The sequence below is a fragment of the Telmatherina bonti genome, assembly GCF_933228915.1.
Source record: "Telmatherina bonti genome assembly, chromosome: 18".
NCBI classification, from domain to species: Eukaryota; Metazoa; Chordata; class Actinopteri; order Atheriniformes; family Telmatherinidae; genus Telmatherina; species Telmatherina bonti.
Genome location: NC_136616.1, coordinates 37,736,335 through 37,755,254, shown reverse-complemented (window position 1 = coordinate 37,755,254; position 18,920 = coordinate 37,736,335). Strand labels below are relative to the sequence as shown.

Genomic DNA, 18,920 nt, shown 5'->3' with positions numbered 1-18,920 from the left:
CCTGTTCTAATCCAGTTCTGGTCCTGTTCTGGACCTGTTCTAGTTTCATTCTGGACACACAGAGTGGAATAGAGGAAACGTAACATTTCTAGATATGTTGGATTCTCTTCAACATATTATTGAGCGATTTGAGGCACTTCGGGTCTCCTAAGTCGGTACTGGTCTCGGTAACCGGATCCCTGCAGGGACGTGCGGCGGAACCTGGAGCTAAACTTGCAAAGTTCTCTGTGTTCTCTCATCGTAACGGATCCTGTTTTACAGCTTGGAGCTTCTGCAGCTCCCTGACTTCAACATGTCAGAGTGTCTGCAGTCATCTAGAAATGAGATTCTAGACTCTGTCAGCTCATCCAAGCGACATCTCCCTCCATGACCAGCAGCAGGACTACCCAGGAAGACGATGACGCACCCCGGCTGTAGTGTGGCCTGGAAGGGACAGTTTCACCTGGTCTGTCTGAATGATTCATTCTTCTCATATTCAGTTTGACATTCCTGTAGGATATTGTATAAATGAATCTTCACACATATTTAAGCCTTTATTTAAGGCTTGGTATGTGGAATCTGACAGGCTGCGTTTAGCTTCTGGAGTGTCCCGTTTTACAAACACCAAAAACATTCATTAAATGTAAACAATATTCATTTTCTTATGTTGTTCTAAATACATAAATACATTTTGTCTATTCATATTTAGTAGTGCCCTGCGATGGACTGCCGAGCTGTCCAGGGTGTACCCTGCCTTTCACACAAAGCCAGCTGGGATAGGCTCCAGCTTCCCCGCGACCCTGAATGGATAAAGCAGTTTAGAAAATGAATGAATGATGATATTTAGTAGTTTTCTGCTGTACAGTTTTCCTGAATATAGCTGTCATTGTGTGACTCTGCAGTTCTCCAGCAACGTCCCAGTCCAGGACCAGTAAAGTTTGTCTGGTCCTGAGCAGGAGGAACCATTACACCATTTCTCCTCGTTGTGTTGATGGAAACTGTGATGCAGTTAGATAATGGAAGAGCCTAACACGCTAATGAGGACACGGAAGCAACATAGAAAAAGCAGGTTTATGTTTCACCTTGACGTGGCTGCAAGAAGACAGACTGTAACATGTCTACGATGCTGTAAGATCAGCAGACTGAGGAGATGTTAACGGGAACCTCATATCGGACCACACAACGCGCCGGCCAATCCAACTAAAGCACTGCCTCGGGTCCAGCCAGCCAAGCAATGAGAGGCAAAAGGACAAAAACAAAACTGAGTGCCGGCTCTTCTGATTCATTCATAGACTGTATATAAAAGATGGGCGGAGCCTCTGTGACGTCACCCGTAGGTTTCTGAAGAGCTGAATTGAAGCTCGGTGAGCGGTTCCTACCATCACCATCTTGGCAGGGGCAAGCGTGTTGTCTCTCCCGGAAAATACAAATATGGGGAAAGAGGTGGAGCTAAGAGAGGGGCTGTGAGCATCATGGTGGATGATTGACATCGAGCGAACTCAGCTTTCTGTAGCTAAGAGCTAACCGAGCTAACCCGGAGATAACAGGAGCTAACCAGCTAACGGAGTTAAGCGGACTAAAGCTAAGTCACGTTGTTAACTGGCTAAAAACTGCGGTTGTTCTACCTTCTTGTGACTTGAAGCGGGAGATCGGGTACCTGTCAATCAAAAACGACCCTAAATATGCCGAACTTCAAGATTAAATTACTTTTAAATAGGCAAGTTAGAAAAAAAATGCACTCCCCCCGCAGTTGTCCTGAAGGTAAACCTGATCTATTAAACCAAAAATTGATTTTTGTTCCAGTCTGTAAAAATGTTTATTTCGGCTGTAAACATGTTTATAATTGCTGTTAACATGTTTATTCCTGCTGTCAACATGTTTATTCCTACTGTAAACATGTTTATTCCTGCTGTAAACATGTTTATTTCTGCTGAGAAGTTGGTCTTTTTAACATGGGAGTCTATGGGGATTCGCTCTGTTTTGCAGCTTCTAGTGGATGAAGGGGGAACTGCAGTTTTATGCACCTGGTCCATCTTTAATAAACAGATTTAATAAACGGATTTAATGGTTTCCAACAACCGGCCTACTGAGCATGGTGCATCAGTTTTTCCCACAATACACCGCGCTGTTATTGTCTGAGCACCCGTCCAACATGGCGGCTGATAGCTGCGTCTTCCACAGAACCCTGACCCGGTCCAGATCCGGTCCGAACAAGGTGGGTCTCCAGCTCATGTGATCAACAGGATCAATCCGATCGGCGGTATTGATTTTCAGTAAAATCCCCTGTGTGTTTGCGCCTCCATCGCGCTGATGCAGCCTCCACCAGACTCCGTTGAAAATCAGCAGATTTAAAGAGTTCCTGTCCTCCAGCAGCAGTCTCCTCCTGCTGAAGGAACTTTACTTAATTTTACCACTAAAAATATTTAGAACATCAGTTCGGCCTTCCTGGAAACCAAGAAAACTATTCTGGTTTCATTTAATTTCATTTGTGACTCTGGATAATCACATTAAATGAGCCGCGATGTTATAAAGACGGAGGCCGAAGTTTCCCCCATAGAGATGAGATAAATCTGTATAAAAACAGGTTGTTTATCTGTTAAATGTCAGCCGAAAGCAAAAAGTAACGTACAGCAGCAGGACTCTGGTGATGAACCAGCTGAGAGTCTCAAAGAACCACAACTCAGACCAAAATGAGTCCAAACCATTTTATTTAAACCTTTTACTGTACAGATGTTAAACTGTTGTCTTCCAGCTGCAGAACATCTGTAAATGTAGTCTGGGCCTTGTCTTCCAGCTGTCCTGGTCCTAGTCCGGGTCCAGGTCCGGGTCCGGGTCCTGGTCCCGGTCCGGGTCCAGGTCCAGGTCCTGCTCTGAGTGTTGTCTTCCAGCTGCAGAACATGTGTAAATGTAGTCTGGGCCTTGTCTTCCAGCTGTCCGGGTCCTAGTCCTGATGCGGGCCTTGTCTTCCAGCTGTCCTGGTCCTGGTCCGGGTCCTGGTCCTGGTGCGGGCCTTGTCTTCCAGCTGTCCTGGTCCAGGTCCCGGTCCGGGTCCTGGTCCTGGTGCGGGCCTTGTCTTCCAGCTGTCCTGGTCCTGGCTCGGGTCCGGGTCCTGGTCCTGGTGCGGGCCTTGTCTTCCAGCTGTCCTGGTCCAGGTCCCGGTCCGGGTCCTGGTCCTGGTGCGGGCCTTGTCTTCCAGCTGTCCTGGTCCTGGCTCGGGTCCGGGTCCTGGTCCCGGTCCGGGTCCAGGTCCAGGTCCCGCTCTGAGTGTTGTCTTTCAGCTGCAGAACATGTGTAAATGTAGTCTGGGCCTTGTCTTCCAGCTGTCCTGGTCCGGGTCCTGGTCCAGGTCCGGGTCCCGGTCGCCGTCCTCTGCTGTGGGCTGCAGGGAGCTTCTGCTTGTGGTGGACGTCCGGCGTTACAGCAGAGATCAGGGGTCGGCCGTCTACTTCCCCCAGGCCGTCCTCAGCGGTGAGACAGCAGACCCTGAAACCGCTGCAGGAGCCTCTGGATGGCGGTCTGACTGGTTCTGGTTCTGGTTCCAGGTGATGACCTGTATGACATCACCCTGACAGAGGGACACTGCAGGCTCCAGGTGACTCTGGATCCCGGTCTGAACCGGCTGGTGGAGCGGCACGTCCTGCGGCCCGGGGCGACGCTCTCCAACGCCGCTTTCACCCCCGCCCTCAGCGCTCAGCTCCCAGGATGCCTGGGCGCCTCCGGAGACAGAGACAGGTGAGTGTGGACAGGTGAGAGATGTTGTGATGTCATCAGAAAGTGCTGATCGTGGCTCCACCCTCTGCAGCTACAGACTGGTGAGTGTGGAGGTCAGAGACGAAGCTGCAGGTGAGGAAGACGACACCGGCAGGACGCACGTGGACTGGGACTCTCTGCCCTGGTTTGGATCCTCAGGACAGACAGGTGGGACGCCGCCAGGTGGGACGCCACCAGGTGAGACGTCGCAAGGTGAGACGATGGCAGTGACATCATGGCAGGCTCTGATGCTGATTGGTTGACGGTTCAGCAGGCCCGCTGGTCCCTCTGAGAGCCAGTCGGACCGTGTTTCTTCCTCTGTGGAACAACGTGGACCACAGCGGTGAGATGTGGAGGTCGGCTCCGCCCACTGAGGAAGATGAGGATGAAGAGGAGGAGGGAGGTAGGGTATTGGACTGGCTCCGTAGGAATCCCACGTTTTGATTGGACATTGGAGCGTCACATGACCATGTCTTCTGCAGGACGCCGTCCTACCGTAACGGTGTCTGAGCTGCGGGACGCCTTCCTGTCCGGTCGTCGGGGCGTTGCCAAGGGAACCGTCCACCGTCAGCTGATTGTACGCATCATCAACAAGTCTCACCTGATGTACTACGGAAGGTCCGATCAGACCTGCCAATGTCCTTATAAGGTCAGTCAGAGCACAGGTCGGGGCCTGCAGAACCGGGCGTGAAGAACTGGGCCTGCAGAACCAGGCCTGCAGAACCGGTCCTCCAGGGTTGGTCTTGCAGAACCAGGCCTTCAGCTCCCAACACTTGATCAATAATCAGGATAAAACAGATTTATTCTTCCTGACCCTCCGTGTGTCCAGGCGGTGCTGCAGGTCAGTGACCGAACCGGAAGTGTGTGTGTGGTTCTGTGGAACAGCATGTGTGTGAACTGGTACCGTTGTCTGAAGCCTGGAGACATCATCCGCCTGAGACGCTATCGTGTCAAACAGCACTACCAGGCCCACAATGATGACATCGGTAAGTTTATTCATGATACGTTAGACCAGGAAGTCCAGGAAGTCCAGGAGGTCCAGGAGGTCCAGGAGGTCCTGGAGGTCCTGGAGGTCCTGGAGGTCCAGGAGGTTCAGGAGGTCCTGGAGGTCCTGGAGGTCCTGGAGGTCCTGGAGGTCCTGGAGGTCCAGGAGGTCCTGGAGGTCCTGGAGGTCCTGGAGGTCCTGGAGGTCCAGGAGGTTCAGGAGGTTCAGGAGGTTCAGGAGGTCCTGGAGGTCCTGGAGGTCCTGGAGGTCCAGGAGGCCCAGGAGGTCCAAGAGGTCCTGGAGGTCTCACATATCATGAATAAACTTCCATATTTCTCTTCTGTCCAGAGATCAGCGTGAACAGCCGGAATCCTGCTGCACAGGTGTCTCTACTCCCAGAATCCTCTATTTCACCTGAGTGTGTCCCACCTGCCCCCATCTACACCTTCTACAGCAGGTACACCCCCACCTGCACCCCTTTACAGGGACGTCCCTGTAAACCAGCGTGTCCTCACTCTGATGGTTGGGACGTTCCCGTAAACCAGCGTGTCCTCACTCTGATGGTTGGGACGTCTCCGTAAACCAGCGTGTCCTCACTCTGATGGACGTCCCTGTAAACCAGCGTGTCCTCACTCTGATGGTTGGGACGTTCCCGTAAACCAGCGTGTCCTCACTCTGATGGTTGGGACGTCTCCGTAAACCAGCGTGTCCTCACTCTGATGGACGTCCCTGTAAACCAGCGTGTCCTCACTCTGATGGTTGAGACGTCTCCGTAAACCAGCGTGTCCTCACTCTGATGGTTGAGACGTCTCCGTAAACTAGCGTGTCTTCACCCTGATGGACGTCCATGTAAACCAGCGTGTCCTCACTCTGATGGTTGAGACGTCTCCGTAAACTAGCGTGTCCTCACCCTGATGGACGTCCATGTAAACCAGTGTGTCCTCACTCTGATGGACGTCCCTGTAAACCAGTGTGTCCTCACTCTGATGGTTGGGACGTTCCCGTAAACCAGCGTGTCCTCACTCTGATGGTTGAGACGTCTCCGTAAACTAGCGTGTCCTCACCCTGATGGACGTCCATGTAAACCAGCGTGTCCTCACTCTGATGGACGTCCCTGTAAACCAGTGTGTCCTCACTCTGATGGTTGGAAACTCCCCATAAACCAGCGTGTCCTCACTCTGATGGACGTCCCTGTAAACCAGCGTGTCCTCACTCTGATGGACGTCCCTGTAAACCAGCGTGTCCTCACTCTGATGGACGGGACGTCCCCATAAACCAGCGTGTCCTCACTCTGATGGACGTCCCTGTAAACCAGCGTGTCCTCACTCTGATGGACGTCCCTGTAAACCAGCGTGTCCTCACTCTGATGGACGTCCCTGTAAACCAGCGTGTCCTCACTCTGATGGACGTCCCTGTAAATCAGTGTGTCCTCACTCTGATGGTTGGAACGTCCCGTAAACTAGCATGTCCTCACCCTGATGGACGTCCCTGTAAACCAGCGTGTCCTCACTCTGATGGTTGGGACGTCCCCATAAACCAGCGTGTCCTCACTCTGATGGACGTCCCTGTAAACCAGCGTGTCCTCACTCTGATGGACGTCCCTGTAAACCAGCGTGTCCTCACTCTGATGGACGTCCCTGTAAACCAGCGTGTCCTCACTCTGATGGACGTCCCTGTAAACCAGCATGTCCTCACTCTGATGGACGTCCCCGTAAACCCGCGTGTCCTCACTCTGATGGTTGGGACGTCCCTGTAAACCAGCGTGTCCTCACTCTGATGGATGGGACGTCCCGTAAACCAGCGTGTCCTCACTCTGATGGTTGGGACGTCTCCGTAAACCAGCGTGTCCTCACTCTGATGGTTGGGACGTCTCCGTAAACCAGTGTGTCCTCACCCTGATGTTTGGGACGTCCCTGTAAACCAGTGTGTCCTCACCTTGATGGCTGGGACGTCCCTGTAAACCAGCGTGTCCCCACTCTGATGGTTGTGACGTCTCCGTAAACTAGCGTGTCCTCACCCTGATGGTTGGGACGTCTCCGTAAACTAGCATGTCCTCACCCTGATGGACGTCCCTGTAAACCAGCGTGTCCTCACTCTGATGGTTGGGACGTCCCCATAAACCAGCGTGTCCTCACTCTGATGGACGTCCCTGTAAACCAGCGTGTCCTCACTCTGATGGTTGGGACGTCCCTGTCCTCTAATAAAACTTGTCTTTATCAGTGGCGAGCTTCTGGACCGTCCTCATGGCAACATCTGTGATGTCATCGGCCTGTTGACGTTCTCAGGAAGATCGGAACGAATCAGGAGTAAAGGTAGCTGTTACCATGGCAACATCATAGCATGGAGACCAATCAGTAGATTCCTGATAATGCAACAGAAATCTTTTCTATTTGCTGGTAGATGGCAGGTGGGCGGAGCTTCTGGAATACCGCTGGCTACGATTAGAGGATGGCAGTTGTGATCAGCCAATCATGGTGAAGCTGTTTTCCACATCACAACCTGAAACACACTTAAAGCTCCACCCATGTGAGACACCATCAGATGGATGGATACGCGCCTTGGGTGGGTTGCCATGGTAACGGCTAGTTGGATAATAAAGGTTGTTTTGTGTCTCCATTCTCAGTGTCTGTCGTAGTCTGTACCCACCTGAAGCTGGTCAGACCTGCAGATGGAACCCGGGGTTGCTCCTACCTGACCAACACAACATACACACAGGTGTACTGCACAGGTATCAACCTCCACCCAACCGCACCTCCATCCAACCTGACCTGCATCCAACCTGACCTCCATTCAACCTGACCTCCATCCAACCTGACCTCCATCCAACCTGACCTCCATCCAGCCTGACCTTCATTCAACCTGACCTCCATCCAACCTGACCTCCATCCAACCTGACCTGCATCCAACTAGACCTGCATCCACCCTGACCACTATCCAACCTGACCACTATCCAACCTGACTTGCATCCACCCTGACCACTATCCAACCTGACATCCATCCAACCTGACCTCCATCCAACCTGACATCCATCCAACCTGACATCCATCCACCCTGACCACTATCCAACCTGACATCCATCCAACCTGACCTGCATCCACCCTGACCACTATCCAACCTGACCTGCATCCACCCTGACCACTGTCCAACCTGACCTGCATCCACCCTGACCACTATCCAACCTGACCACTATCCAACCTGACCTGCATCCAACCTGACCACTATCCAACCTGACCTCCATCCACCCTGACATCCATCCAACCTGACCTCCATCCACCCTGACCACTATCCAACCTGACCACTATCCAACCTGACCTCCATCCACCCTGACCTGCATCCAACCTGACCTCCATCCAACCTGACATCCATCCAACCTGACCTGCATCCACCCTGACCACTATCCAACCTGACCTGCATCCACCCTGACCACTATCCAACCTGACCTCCATCCAGCCTGACCACTATCCAACCTGACCTCCATCCAACCTGACCTCCATCCAACCTGACCTCCATCCAACCTGACCTCCATCCAACCTGACCACTATCCAACCTGACCTCCATCCAACCTGACCTCCATCCAACCTGACCTCCATTCAACCTGACCTCCATCCAACCTGACCACTATCCAACCTGACCTCCATCCAACCTGACCTCCATCCAACCTGACCTCCATCCAACCTGACCACTATCCAACCTGACCTCCATCCAACCTGACCTCCATTCAACCTGACCTCCATCCAACCTGACCTCCATCCAACCTGACCACTATCCAACCTGACCTCCATCCAACCTGACTTCCATCCAGCCTGACCTCCATCCAACCTGACCTCCATCCAACCTGACCTCCATTCAACCTGACCTCCATCCACCCTGACCTCCATCCAACCTGACCTCCATCCAACCTGACCTCCATCCAACCTGACCTCCATTCAACCTGACCTCCATCCAACCTGACCTCCATCCAACCTGACCACTATCCAACCTGACCTCCATCCAACCTGACCACTATCCACCCTGACCTCCATCCAACCTGACCTCCATCCAACCTGACCTCCATCCAACCTGACCTCCATTCAACCTGACCTCCATCCAACCTGACCTCCATTCAACCTGACCTCCATCCAACCTGACCTCCATTCAACCTGACCTCCATCCAACCTGACTTCCATCCAACCTGACCACTATCCAACCTGACATCCATCCAACCTGACCTCCATCCACCCTGACCACTATCCAACCTGACCTGCATCCACCCTGACATCCATCCAACCTGACCTCCATCCAACCTGACCTTCATTCAACCTGACCTCCATCCAACCTGACTTCCATCCAGCCTGACCACTATCCAACCTGACATCCATCCAACCTGACCTCCATCCAACCTGACATCCATCCAACCTGACCTCCATCCACCCTGACCACTATCCAACCTGACATCCATCCAACCTGACCTGCATCCAACCTGACCACTATCCAACCTGACCTCCATCCAACCTGACCACTATCCAACCTGACCTCCATCCAACCTGACCTCCATCCAACCTGACCTCCATCCAACCTGACCTCCATCCAACCTGACCACTATCCAACCTGACCTCCATCCAACCTGACCTCCATTCAACCTGACCTCCATCCAACCTGACCTCCATCCAACCTGACCTCCATCCAACCTGACCTCCATCCAACCTGACCTCCATCCAACCTGACCTCCATTCAACCTGACCTCCATCCACCCTGACCTCCATCCAACCTGACCTCCATCCAACCTGACCTCCATCCAACCTGACCTCCATCCAACCTGACCTCCATTCAACCTGACCTCCATCCAACCTGACCTCCATCCAACCTGACCACTATCCAACCTGACCTCCATCCAACCTGACCTCCATTCAACCTGACCTCCATCCAACATGACCACTATCCAACCTGACCTCCATCCAACCTGACCACTATCCAACCTGACCACTATCCAACCTGACCTCCATCCAACCTGACCACTATCCAACCTGACCTCCATCCAACCTGACCTCCATCCAACCTGACCTCCATTCAACCTGACCTCCATCCAACCTGACCTCCATCCAACCTGACCTCCATCCAACCTGACCTCCATCCAACCTGACCTCCATCCAACCTGACCTCCATTCAACCTGACCTCCATCCACCCTGACCTCCATCCAACCTGACCTCCATCCAACCTGACCTCCATCCAACCTGACCTCCATCCAACCTGACCTCCATCCAACCTGACCTCCATTCAACCTGACCTCCATCCAACCTGACCTCCATCCAACCTGACCACTATCCAACCTGACCTCCATCCAACCTGACCTCCATTCAACCTGACCTCCATCCAACCTGACCACTATCCAACCTGACCACTATCCAACCTGACCACTATCCAACCTGACCTCCATCCAACCTGACTTCCATCCAACCTGACCTCCATCCACCCTGACCTCCATCCAACCTGACCTCCATCCAACCTGACCTCCATCCAACCTGACCTCCATTCAACCTGACCTCCATCCAACCTGACCTCCATCCAACCTGACCACTATCCAACCTGACCTCCATCCAACCTGACCTCCATCCAACCTGACCTCCATTCAACCTGACCTCCATCCAACCTGACCACTATCCAGCCTGACCTCCATCCAACCTGACCTCCATCCAACCTGACCACTATCCAACCTGACCTCCATCAAACCTGACCTCCATTCATCTGACCTCCGACCAACCGCACCACCATCCAACCTGACCTCCATCCAACCTGACCTCCATCCAACCTGACCTCCATTCATCTGACCTCCGACCAACCGCACTACCATCCAACCTGACCTCCATCCAGCCTGACCACCATCAAGCCTGACCTCCACCCTCTATCCTTATTGGCTGATTGGCAGGACTGGGCCACCACTCACAGATGAGTTACCGTAAACTCCGGCCAGTGCAACACTTCCTCCAATGGTTGAAGAGACAGGATGATGGACAGGTGCTAAGCAGAGCTCTGATTGGAGGCTTCTTCATCTACCCACCGCCTCCAGTCTCCTTGGAAATGTACATGAAGGAAAGAAGAGGTCAGCTGACTTTAACTGTCTGTCTAAAACAGGTACTGTCTGTGGTTTAGGGGGCCTTATGGGACGCCCCCTCTACGGAGAGACACCGACATCTCATCATGTAGATGACGTCCTGGAGTCTGTTTGTGAAGGGGACGTCCTGGAGTCTGTTTGTGAAGGGGACGTCCTGGAGTCTGTTTGTGAAGGGGACGTCCTGGAGTCTGTTTGTGAAGGGGACGTCCTGGAGTCTGTTTGTGAAAGGGACGTCCTGGCGTCTCACCGTGGAGGGGGACGTCCTGGCGTCTCACCGTGGAGGGGGACGTCCTGGCGTCTCACCGTGAAGGGGACGTCCTGGCGTCTCACCGTGAAGGGGACGTCCTGGCGTCTCACCGTGGAGGGGACGTCCCGGCGTCTCACCGTGGAGGGGACGTCCCGGCGTCTCACCGTGGAGGGGACGTCCCGGCGTCTCTCCGTGGAGGGGACGTCCCGGCGTCTCACCGTGGAGGGGACGTCCCGGCGTCTCACCGTGGAGGGGACGTCCCGGCGTCTCTCCGTGGAGGGGACGTCCCGGCGTCTCACGGTGGAGGGGACGTCCCGGCGTCTCTCCGTGGAGGGGACGTCCCGGCGTCTCTCCGTGGAGGGGACGTCCCGGCATCTCACGGTGGAGGGGACGTCCCGGCGTCTCTCCGTGGAGGGGACGTCCCGGCGTCTCTCCGTGGAGGGGACGTCCCGGCGTCTCACCGTGGAGGGGACGTCCCGGCGTCTCTCCGTGGAGGGGACGTCCCGGCGTCTCTCCGTGGAGGGGACGTCCCGGCGTCTCTCCGTGGAGGGGACGTCCCGGCGTCTCACGGTGGAGGGGACGTCCCGGCGTCTCACCGTGGAGGGGACGTCCCGGCGTCTCTCCGTGGAGGGGACGTCCCGGCGTCTCACGGTGGAGGGGACGTCCTGGCGTCTCACAGTGGAGGGGACGTCCCGGCGTCTCTCCGTGGATGGGACGTCCCGGCGTCTCACGGTGGAGGGGACGTCCCGGCTTCTCTTCGTGGAGGGGACGTCCCGGCGTCTCTCCGTGGAGGGGACGTCCCGGCGTCTCTCCGTGGAGGGGACGTCCCGGCGTCGCACTTTGGACGGGACTGACTCGTTCGTCTTGTTACAGGTGAAGTTGGTTTCCTGAGAGGGGCGGAGCTTCAGAGAGACCTGGAGAGGCTCTGTTACCGGGAGCGACGTACTTTCTGCATCCAAGCTACGGTTACCATGGTTACCTACAGCCGTATTGGAGAGGTGAAGCCTACGATGTACGCAGTTACAAACATTTATTTATTCATATCGTGATCGCTCATGTGATCAATTTCCCTTCATGTCTCCTTCAGGAGGACCACTGCTTGTTCTGGATGGACAGATCTTCATCACTGTCTCCATCCTCATCATCAACGTCTTCCTCTCCTCGCCCCTCTACATCCTCCCCCCGCTCCTCTCTCCCCTCCCCCATTCCCTCCTCCCCTCATTCCTCCAGACCACCCCTCTCTCCTTCCCCCTTGTCTCCGACCTCTCCGTCTTCAGCCATCAGTCAGACGCTCAGCTCGCGGTGAGGACTTACTGTAGACGCCATCTTTTACACGCCGCCGACTCTTAACTCACACCACCATGTTTGTTCCTATAGGAAGTCCAATAAGAGGAGGAAGCTGCTGCTGTCCGAGACGCCGAAGAAGAGGTGTTGTAGAGGATGGTGATGATGATGATGAGGGTGAAGATGTTGGTGATGATGATGATGAGGGTGAAGATGATGGTGATGATGATGAGGATGATGGTGATGATGATGATGATGGGGATGATGATGATAAGGGTGAAGATGATGATGATGGTGATAATGATGCGTATTTTTGGCTCTTTCAAGACTTGTTATGAGTCTCCATGGCAATGAAAAACTTGTTTACAATCGGGATCAACTGATTAACCTCTCCCAAATCAGGATTATCAGCGAAAAAACACATCAAATCCCGATGGAGTTGAAAAGAAAGAGAAGAGGATGCAGAGCGGGAGTCAGACAGAGGAGAAAGACTTGGAGATTTCAATCAAATCTACCAACTGTTGTGATGGTTAACGTGAGATCGCTAGCTAACAAAACGGACGAGCTGGAGATGCTAACAAGGTCTCAGAAAGAATACAGAGAGTGCAGTATTATGTGCTTCACCGAGACATGGCTGCATGAACACATCCCTGACTGTAATGTGTCTGTACCGGGCTTTAAAACGGTCCGTGCAGACCGCAGTAGACAACACAGCGGAAAGCTAAAGGGTGGTGGAATTGCAGTGCTGGTTAACCAGCGTTGGTGTCATCCTGGACATGTTACTGTCAAGGAGAAGATATGCACAAGGGACATGGAACTGTTAGCTGTGAGCTTCCGTCCATATTATTTACCCAGAGAGTTTACCTGTGTTATTCTGGTAGCGGTTTATATAATACCTGGTACCGCACCAGACACAGCCTGTGATGTCATCAGCTCCGTCGTTGCTCGGCTACAAACACAGCATCCAAACTCATTCATGGCGATCTCCGGAGACTTCAACAACGTCTCCCTCTCTGCAACTCTACCAACATTCCAGCAGTTTGTCAGCTGCTCCACCAGAGAAAATAAGATGTTGGACTTATTTTATGCAAATATGAATAATGGATCCAGTTGTTCTGCCCTGCCTCCTTTAGGAAGATCTGACCATAATCTGGTTCTTCTCACCTCCACCTACAAGCCCATCGTTCAGCAGCAACCAGTCATCACAAAGACTATCAAAATCTGGTCTGCTGAAGCTGAAGATGCTCTTAGAGGAGGCTTTGAGGCTACAGACTGGAACGTCCTCTGTGAACCTCATGGAGACGACATCAACGCCATGACTGAGTGTGGGACAGATTACATAAACTTCTGTGTGGACAGCATCGTCCCAACAAGAACAGTGAGGTGCTTCCCCAATAACAAACCCTGCATCACCAGAGACCTGAAAAAGCTGCTGAACATCAAAAAGAAAGCCTTCAGGGATGGAGACAGGGAGTTATTGAGGGCAACACAAAAACAACTTAAAACACAAACTAAGAAGTGCAAGGAGGACTACAGGAAGAAGTTAGAAAGTCAGCTCCAGCAGAATAACCTGAGGGATGTGTGGTCTGGAATGAAGAAGATCACCGGCTTCAAGTTAAAGGGGGACCAGCCTGATGGAGGTCTGGACAGAGCTAATGAGCTGAACATATTCTTCAATAGGTTCAGTTCACCCCCTACCTCCAGCCCAACAGACCACACACCCTCCATAAGCCCACTGCTTTCCTGTCACGCCTCCAATCTGTTACCCTGCAGCTCAGTCATGGACCAGAACACAGCTTCATCTCCCTCCACATCAGGACATCCTGAGACCTCCACCTTGTTTGTCTCCTGCAATCAGGTTAAGAAGCAACTTGAGAAACTGAACCAGAACAAGGCTGCAGGTCCAGATGGTGTCAGTCCCAGAGTTCTCAAGACCTGCTCAAAACAACTATGTCCGATTCTCCAGCACCTTTTCAACACCAGTCTGAGACTAAATAGAGTCCCAGTGCTGTGGAAAACCTCCTGCCTTGTTCCAGTGCCTAAAAAAACACAACCAGCTGAACCAAGTGACTACAGACCAGTTGCCCTGACATCTCACATCATGAAAGTCCTGGAGAGACTCTTACTGGCTCACCTCAACAAGCAAGTAAACACCTTTCAGGACCCATTCCAGTTTGCATATCGTAATGGACTTGGGGTTGAAGATGCCATCATATACCTGCTCCAGAGAGCACACTCTCATCTGGACCATTCAGGCAGCACTCTGAGGGTCATGTTCTTTCATTTCTCAGTGCTTTTAATACCATTCAGCCTGCTTTGTTATGTGAGAAGCTCCATAAATTCCAGGTGGATACCTCCACAACCACCTGGATCTATGACTACCTCACAAACAGACCCCAGTTTGTGAGACTGAAAGGTTGTGTGTCTGAGATGGAGGTCAGCAGTACTGGTGCACCACAAGGAACTGTACTCTGGCCATTCCTCTTCACTCTGTACACCTCAGACTTCCAGTACAACTGTGAGTCCTGTCATCTGCAGAAATACTCTGATGACTCTGCAGTTGTGGGGTGTATCAGGGATGGACAAGAAGCAGAGTACAGAGAACTGGTCAGTCAGTTTGTTAAATGGTGCGGTGACAATCATCTCATATTAAATAGCAGCAAAACAAAAGAGATGATTGTTGACTTCAGGAGGAAGAAGAATAAACAAAGCACTGTTTCCATCCTGGGAGAGGAGGTGGAGGTGGTGGAGGAATACAAGTATCTTGGAGTTCAGCTGGACAACAAACTGGACTGGAAATGCAACACTGACTACATCTACAAGAAAGGTCAGAGCAGACTGTACTTCTTAAGGAAGCTGAGAGGGTTTAACGTCTGCACCAAGATGTTGCATATCTTCTAGAAGTCTGTTGTGGAGAGTGCAGTCAGCTTTGCAGCATCTGCTGGGGTAGTAGCATCAGAACCAGAGACTTGAAGAGAATCAACAAACTGATCCAGAAAGCTGCTTCTGTGCTTGGAGTAACTCTGGAGCCGCTGGAGCTGATTGTCCAAAGAAGAATGCTGCACAAGCTGATGAAGATGATGGAGGATTCTTCACACCCTCTCCACAACACAGTGATGAAACAACAAAGTGTGTTCAGTGAGAGGCTTCTTCAGGTCCGATGTAAGACTGAAAGATACAGAAGATCATTCCTGCCAGCAGCCATCAGCCTCCGGAACAAGACCTCCTCTAGTTATTATTATTATTATATACTACAGTATTTCCCTTTGGGGATTAATGAAGTATTTTTCATTTCATTTCATTTTCATGATGATGATGATGATGATGATTATAATAATAATGATGATGATGATGATTAAATAATAATGATGATGATGATGATAATGATGGTGGTTCTCTGCAGGCTGCCCCGGGTCATGTTCCATCCAGAGCAGAACAACCAGACAGGTGAGTGTTTACCTGTATCTGCTGAGACATGAGGAACGAGCCTTTGTTACCAGGGAGGCTGTTTTTACTGGAGTTTATCTGTTTGTGTTCAACATAACTTTAAAACTCATGGACGGTTTTTTATGAAATTTACTGGAGTAGTAGGAAATGTGAAAAGGAAAAACTGGTTTAACTTTGGTGCTGATCCGGATCACTGTTTGGATCCAGGAACGTTTTGTAGGTCTTGGCGGAGGTTTGCGCTGTGTTTCTGTAGTGATCGTACTGCGGTGGACGGGACCGTTGGGACCTTGATAAAAACACTGCTCCTGTGTGTGTCTTGCGTATCCATAGATACCGAGCAGCTGGTAGTTTGTAGAAACCAGTGGGACTACATTTTCCATCAGCCACCTGGAGGCCATGTTGTCTCTCTGTCTGTCTGCAGTCATTCTGTTTCAAGCCTCCATGGAGTTTCTGGAAAACACTGAGGAAGACAGTGATGAGGATGAAGATACCTCATCTTTCACCACTGCCCCCCTCCCTCCTGCCTTCCCACCTGTTGCTATGGAAACATTGCCTTCATGGTACAGCCACATCCACCGGGAGGAGCAGGCACTCGCCTTGGCGATGGGAGGAAGACTGACATGTGGCAGGTTTGACTCCGCCCACAGGGACTACTACACTCTGAGACTGAGAGGTGCGCACACACACACACACACACACACACTCACACAAACACACACCGTGTGTATCATTGCTCTCAGACTCACAGAAGACGATTAAAACCTGAATGTGTCTCTTTCTCTTCAGCTCTGTCAGACGGAGTTCTGCTGGACACCATCTTCCTCCCTCACTACTCATCTTCCTCCACTGATCCTCACTCTAACACCTGGCCCTCCATCTTGTCCCACGGAGCCTTCTCCTCTCACACACCTCCCCCTGCACCAGGTTAGTACCAACACACCCCCCTGTAGACACACCACAAAACACAACTAAACCCAGAGATGCCTGGAGACATCCTGAAACATCCTGGAACCACCTGGAACATCCTGGAGACATCCTGGATCCACCTGGAGACATCCTGAAACATCCTGGAGACATCCTGGAGACATCCTGGAACATCCTGGAGACATCCTGGAACCACCTGGAACATCCTGGAGACATCCTGAAACATCCTGGAGACATCCTGGAACCACCTGGAACATCCTGGAGACATCCTGAAACATCCTGGAGACATCCTGGAACATCCTGAAGACATCCTGGATCCACCTGGAGACATCCTGAAACATCCTAGAGACATCCTGGAACCACCTGGAACATCCTGAAGACATCCTGAAACATCCTAGAGACATCCTGGAACCACCTGGAACATCCTGAAGACATCCTGAAACATCCTAGAGACATCCTGGAACATCCTGGAACATCCTGAAGACATCCTGAAACATCCTAGAGACATCCTGGAACCACCTGGAACATCCTGGAGACATCCTAGAGACATCCTGGAACCACCTGGAACATCCTGAAACATCCTAGAGACATCCTGGAACATCCTGGAACATCCTGAAGACATCCTGAAACATCCTAGAGACATCCTGGAACCACCTGGAACATCCTGGAGACATCCTGAAACATCCTAGAGACATCCTGGAACATCCTGGAACATCCTGAAGACATCCTGAAACATCCTAGAGACATCCTGGAACATCCTGAAGACATCCTGAAACATCCTAGAGACATCCTGGAACATCCTGAAGACATCCTGGAACATCCTGGAACATCCTGAAGACATCCTGAAACATCCTAGAGACATCCTGGAACATCCTGAAGACATCCTGAAACATCCTAGAGACATCCTGGAACATCCTGGAACATCCTGAAGACATCCTGAAACATCCTAGAGACATCCTGGAACATCCTGAAGACATCCTGAAACATCCTAGAGACATCCTGGAACATCCTGGAACATCCTGAAGACATCCTGAAACATCCTAGAGACATCCTGGAACCACCTGGAACATCCTGGAGACATCCTGAAACATCCTAGAGACATCCTGGAACATCCTGGAACCACCTGGAGACATCCTGAAACATCCTAGAGACATCCTGGAACATCCTGAAGACATCCTGGAACATCCTGAAGACATCCTGAAACATCCTGGAACATCCTGAAGACATCCTGGAACATCCTGAAGACATCCTGAAACATCCTAGAGACATCCTGGAACATCCTGAAGACATCCATAAATCGACTGTTTTCCCTTCAGTTTATTGGCCATGTACAGACGTTGCGGGCGAGAGGTCTGGAGAGCTCTGCACCTGCTCAGGGTGGTACAGCGATCTTTAAGCAGACACAAACAACCTTTGCCTGGCAGCACGAGTCAAAACAACTGCTAGCTTGGAGATAACAACAGTCGAAGCTGAAACAGGCCTTAAACAGAGCATTCAGTTTTATGCATGAATCTACTAAAGCAAGCTTTCTGAACTACTCTAACTATGCAGAATATATATCTTGTACTACTTAAAAGAAACTTAATAAAGGAGTAACATATTAAAACTACACTATACGCATAATTCCACCACACTGCTCGAAGCGTAAAAAGAACCACATTGTATGAATGATAAAGTACTAAATGATGATCATTATGATGATTTGCTTCTCTTTACTTCTCAGCTGACCTCATCGCCACGGCGGCCCAGCTGACCAATCAGAGGCTGGTATGTGTCCTGGAGGCGTGTCACCTGGGCGGAGCCAGAACTGAACTGATTCTGAGTCGAGCGTTTCAGCTGACTGACTGACCCGTGCTGGGACTTGTGAAGGTTTTTTTTTTTTCCATAATGAAGCACCTTATTAAGAATCCATGTTTGTAGTTTTTTTTACTCTGTGTTGGACTACAAAACGTGTTTCTTTTTATTTAACGTTGGAATTAAAACCTCAATTTCAGCTGGCAGAAATGTTCTGGTTTGGTCCCAAAATAATGTTTCATGTGTTTTACGCTGATTGTCAGCCATGTTTGTGTCTAACTGAACTCTAAATACACCTGGTCGATAATAAATGAAGTTCCTTCAAGGACTGTTCTCTGGAGTTTTTATCATGATTCTCATGGTGGAACGGGAGATTCTCATGGTGATGTGGTGGAACGGGAGATTCTCATCATGATGTGGT

The 18,920-nt window shown here is 51.4% G+C and overlaps 1 protein-coding gene across 3 annotated transcripts; it reads left to right on the top strand.

Moving 5' to 3' along the window:
* The first annotated feature begins 2,125 nt into the window (after positions 1–2,125).
* Positions 2,126–18,788, top strand: LOC306769449 (RPA-related protein RADX). 3 transcript variants are annotated; one of them, XM_079258058.1, is made up of 19 exons: positions 2,126–2,194; positions 3,300–3,447; positions 3,522–3,711; positions 3,782–3,927; positions 4,004–4,132; positions 4,212–4,378; positions 4,559–4,715; positions 5,063–5,171; positions 6,935–7,026; positions 7,115–7,240; positions 7,338–7,442; positions 10,618–10,791; positions 11,924–12,048; positions 12,138–12,352; positions 12,428–12,478; positions 15,738–15,781; positions 16,203–16,454; positions 16,568–16,705; positions 18,429–18,788. In XM_079258058.1, exons 1-19 carry the CDS (start codon positions 2,132–2,134, stop codon positions 18,551–18,553), a joined length of 2,556 nt encoding a protein of 851 aa, XP_079114184.1. In that variant the 5' UTR covers positions 2,126–2,131; the 3' UTR covers positions 18,554–18,788. The 3 variants fall into 3 exon arrangements, 2 of the variants coding, with proteins under 2 accessions (XP_079114184.1, XP_079114183.1); XM_079258057.1 differs by having other exon boundaries at positions 4,001–4,132; XR_013771683.1 differs by lacking the exon at positions 18,429–18,788 and having other exon boundaries at positions 4,001–4,132; positions 11,924–12,062.
* The last annotated feature ends 132 nt before the right edge of the window (positions 18,789–18,920 follow it).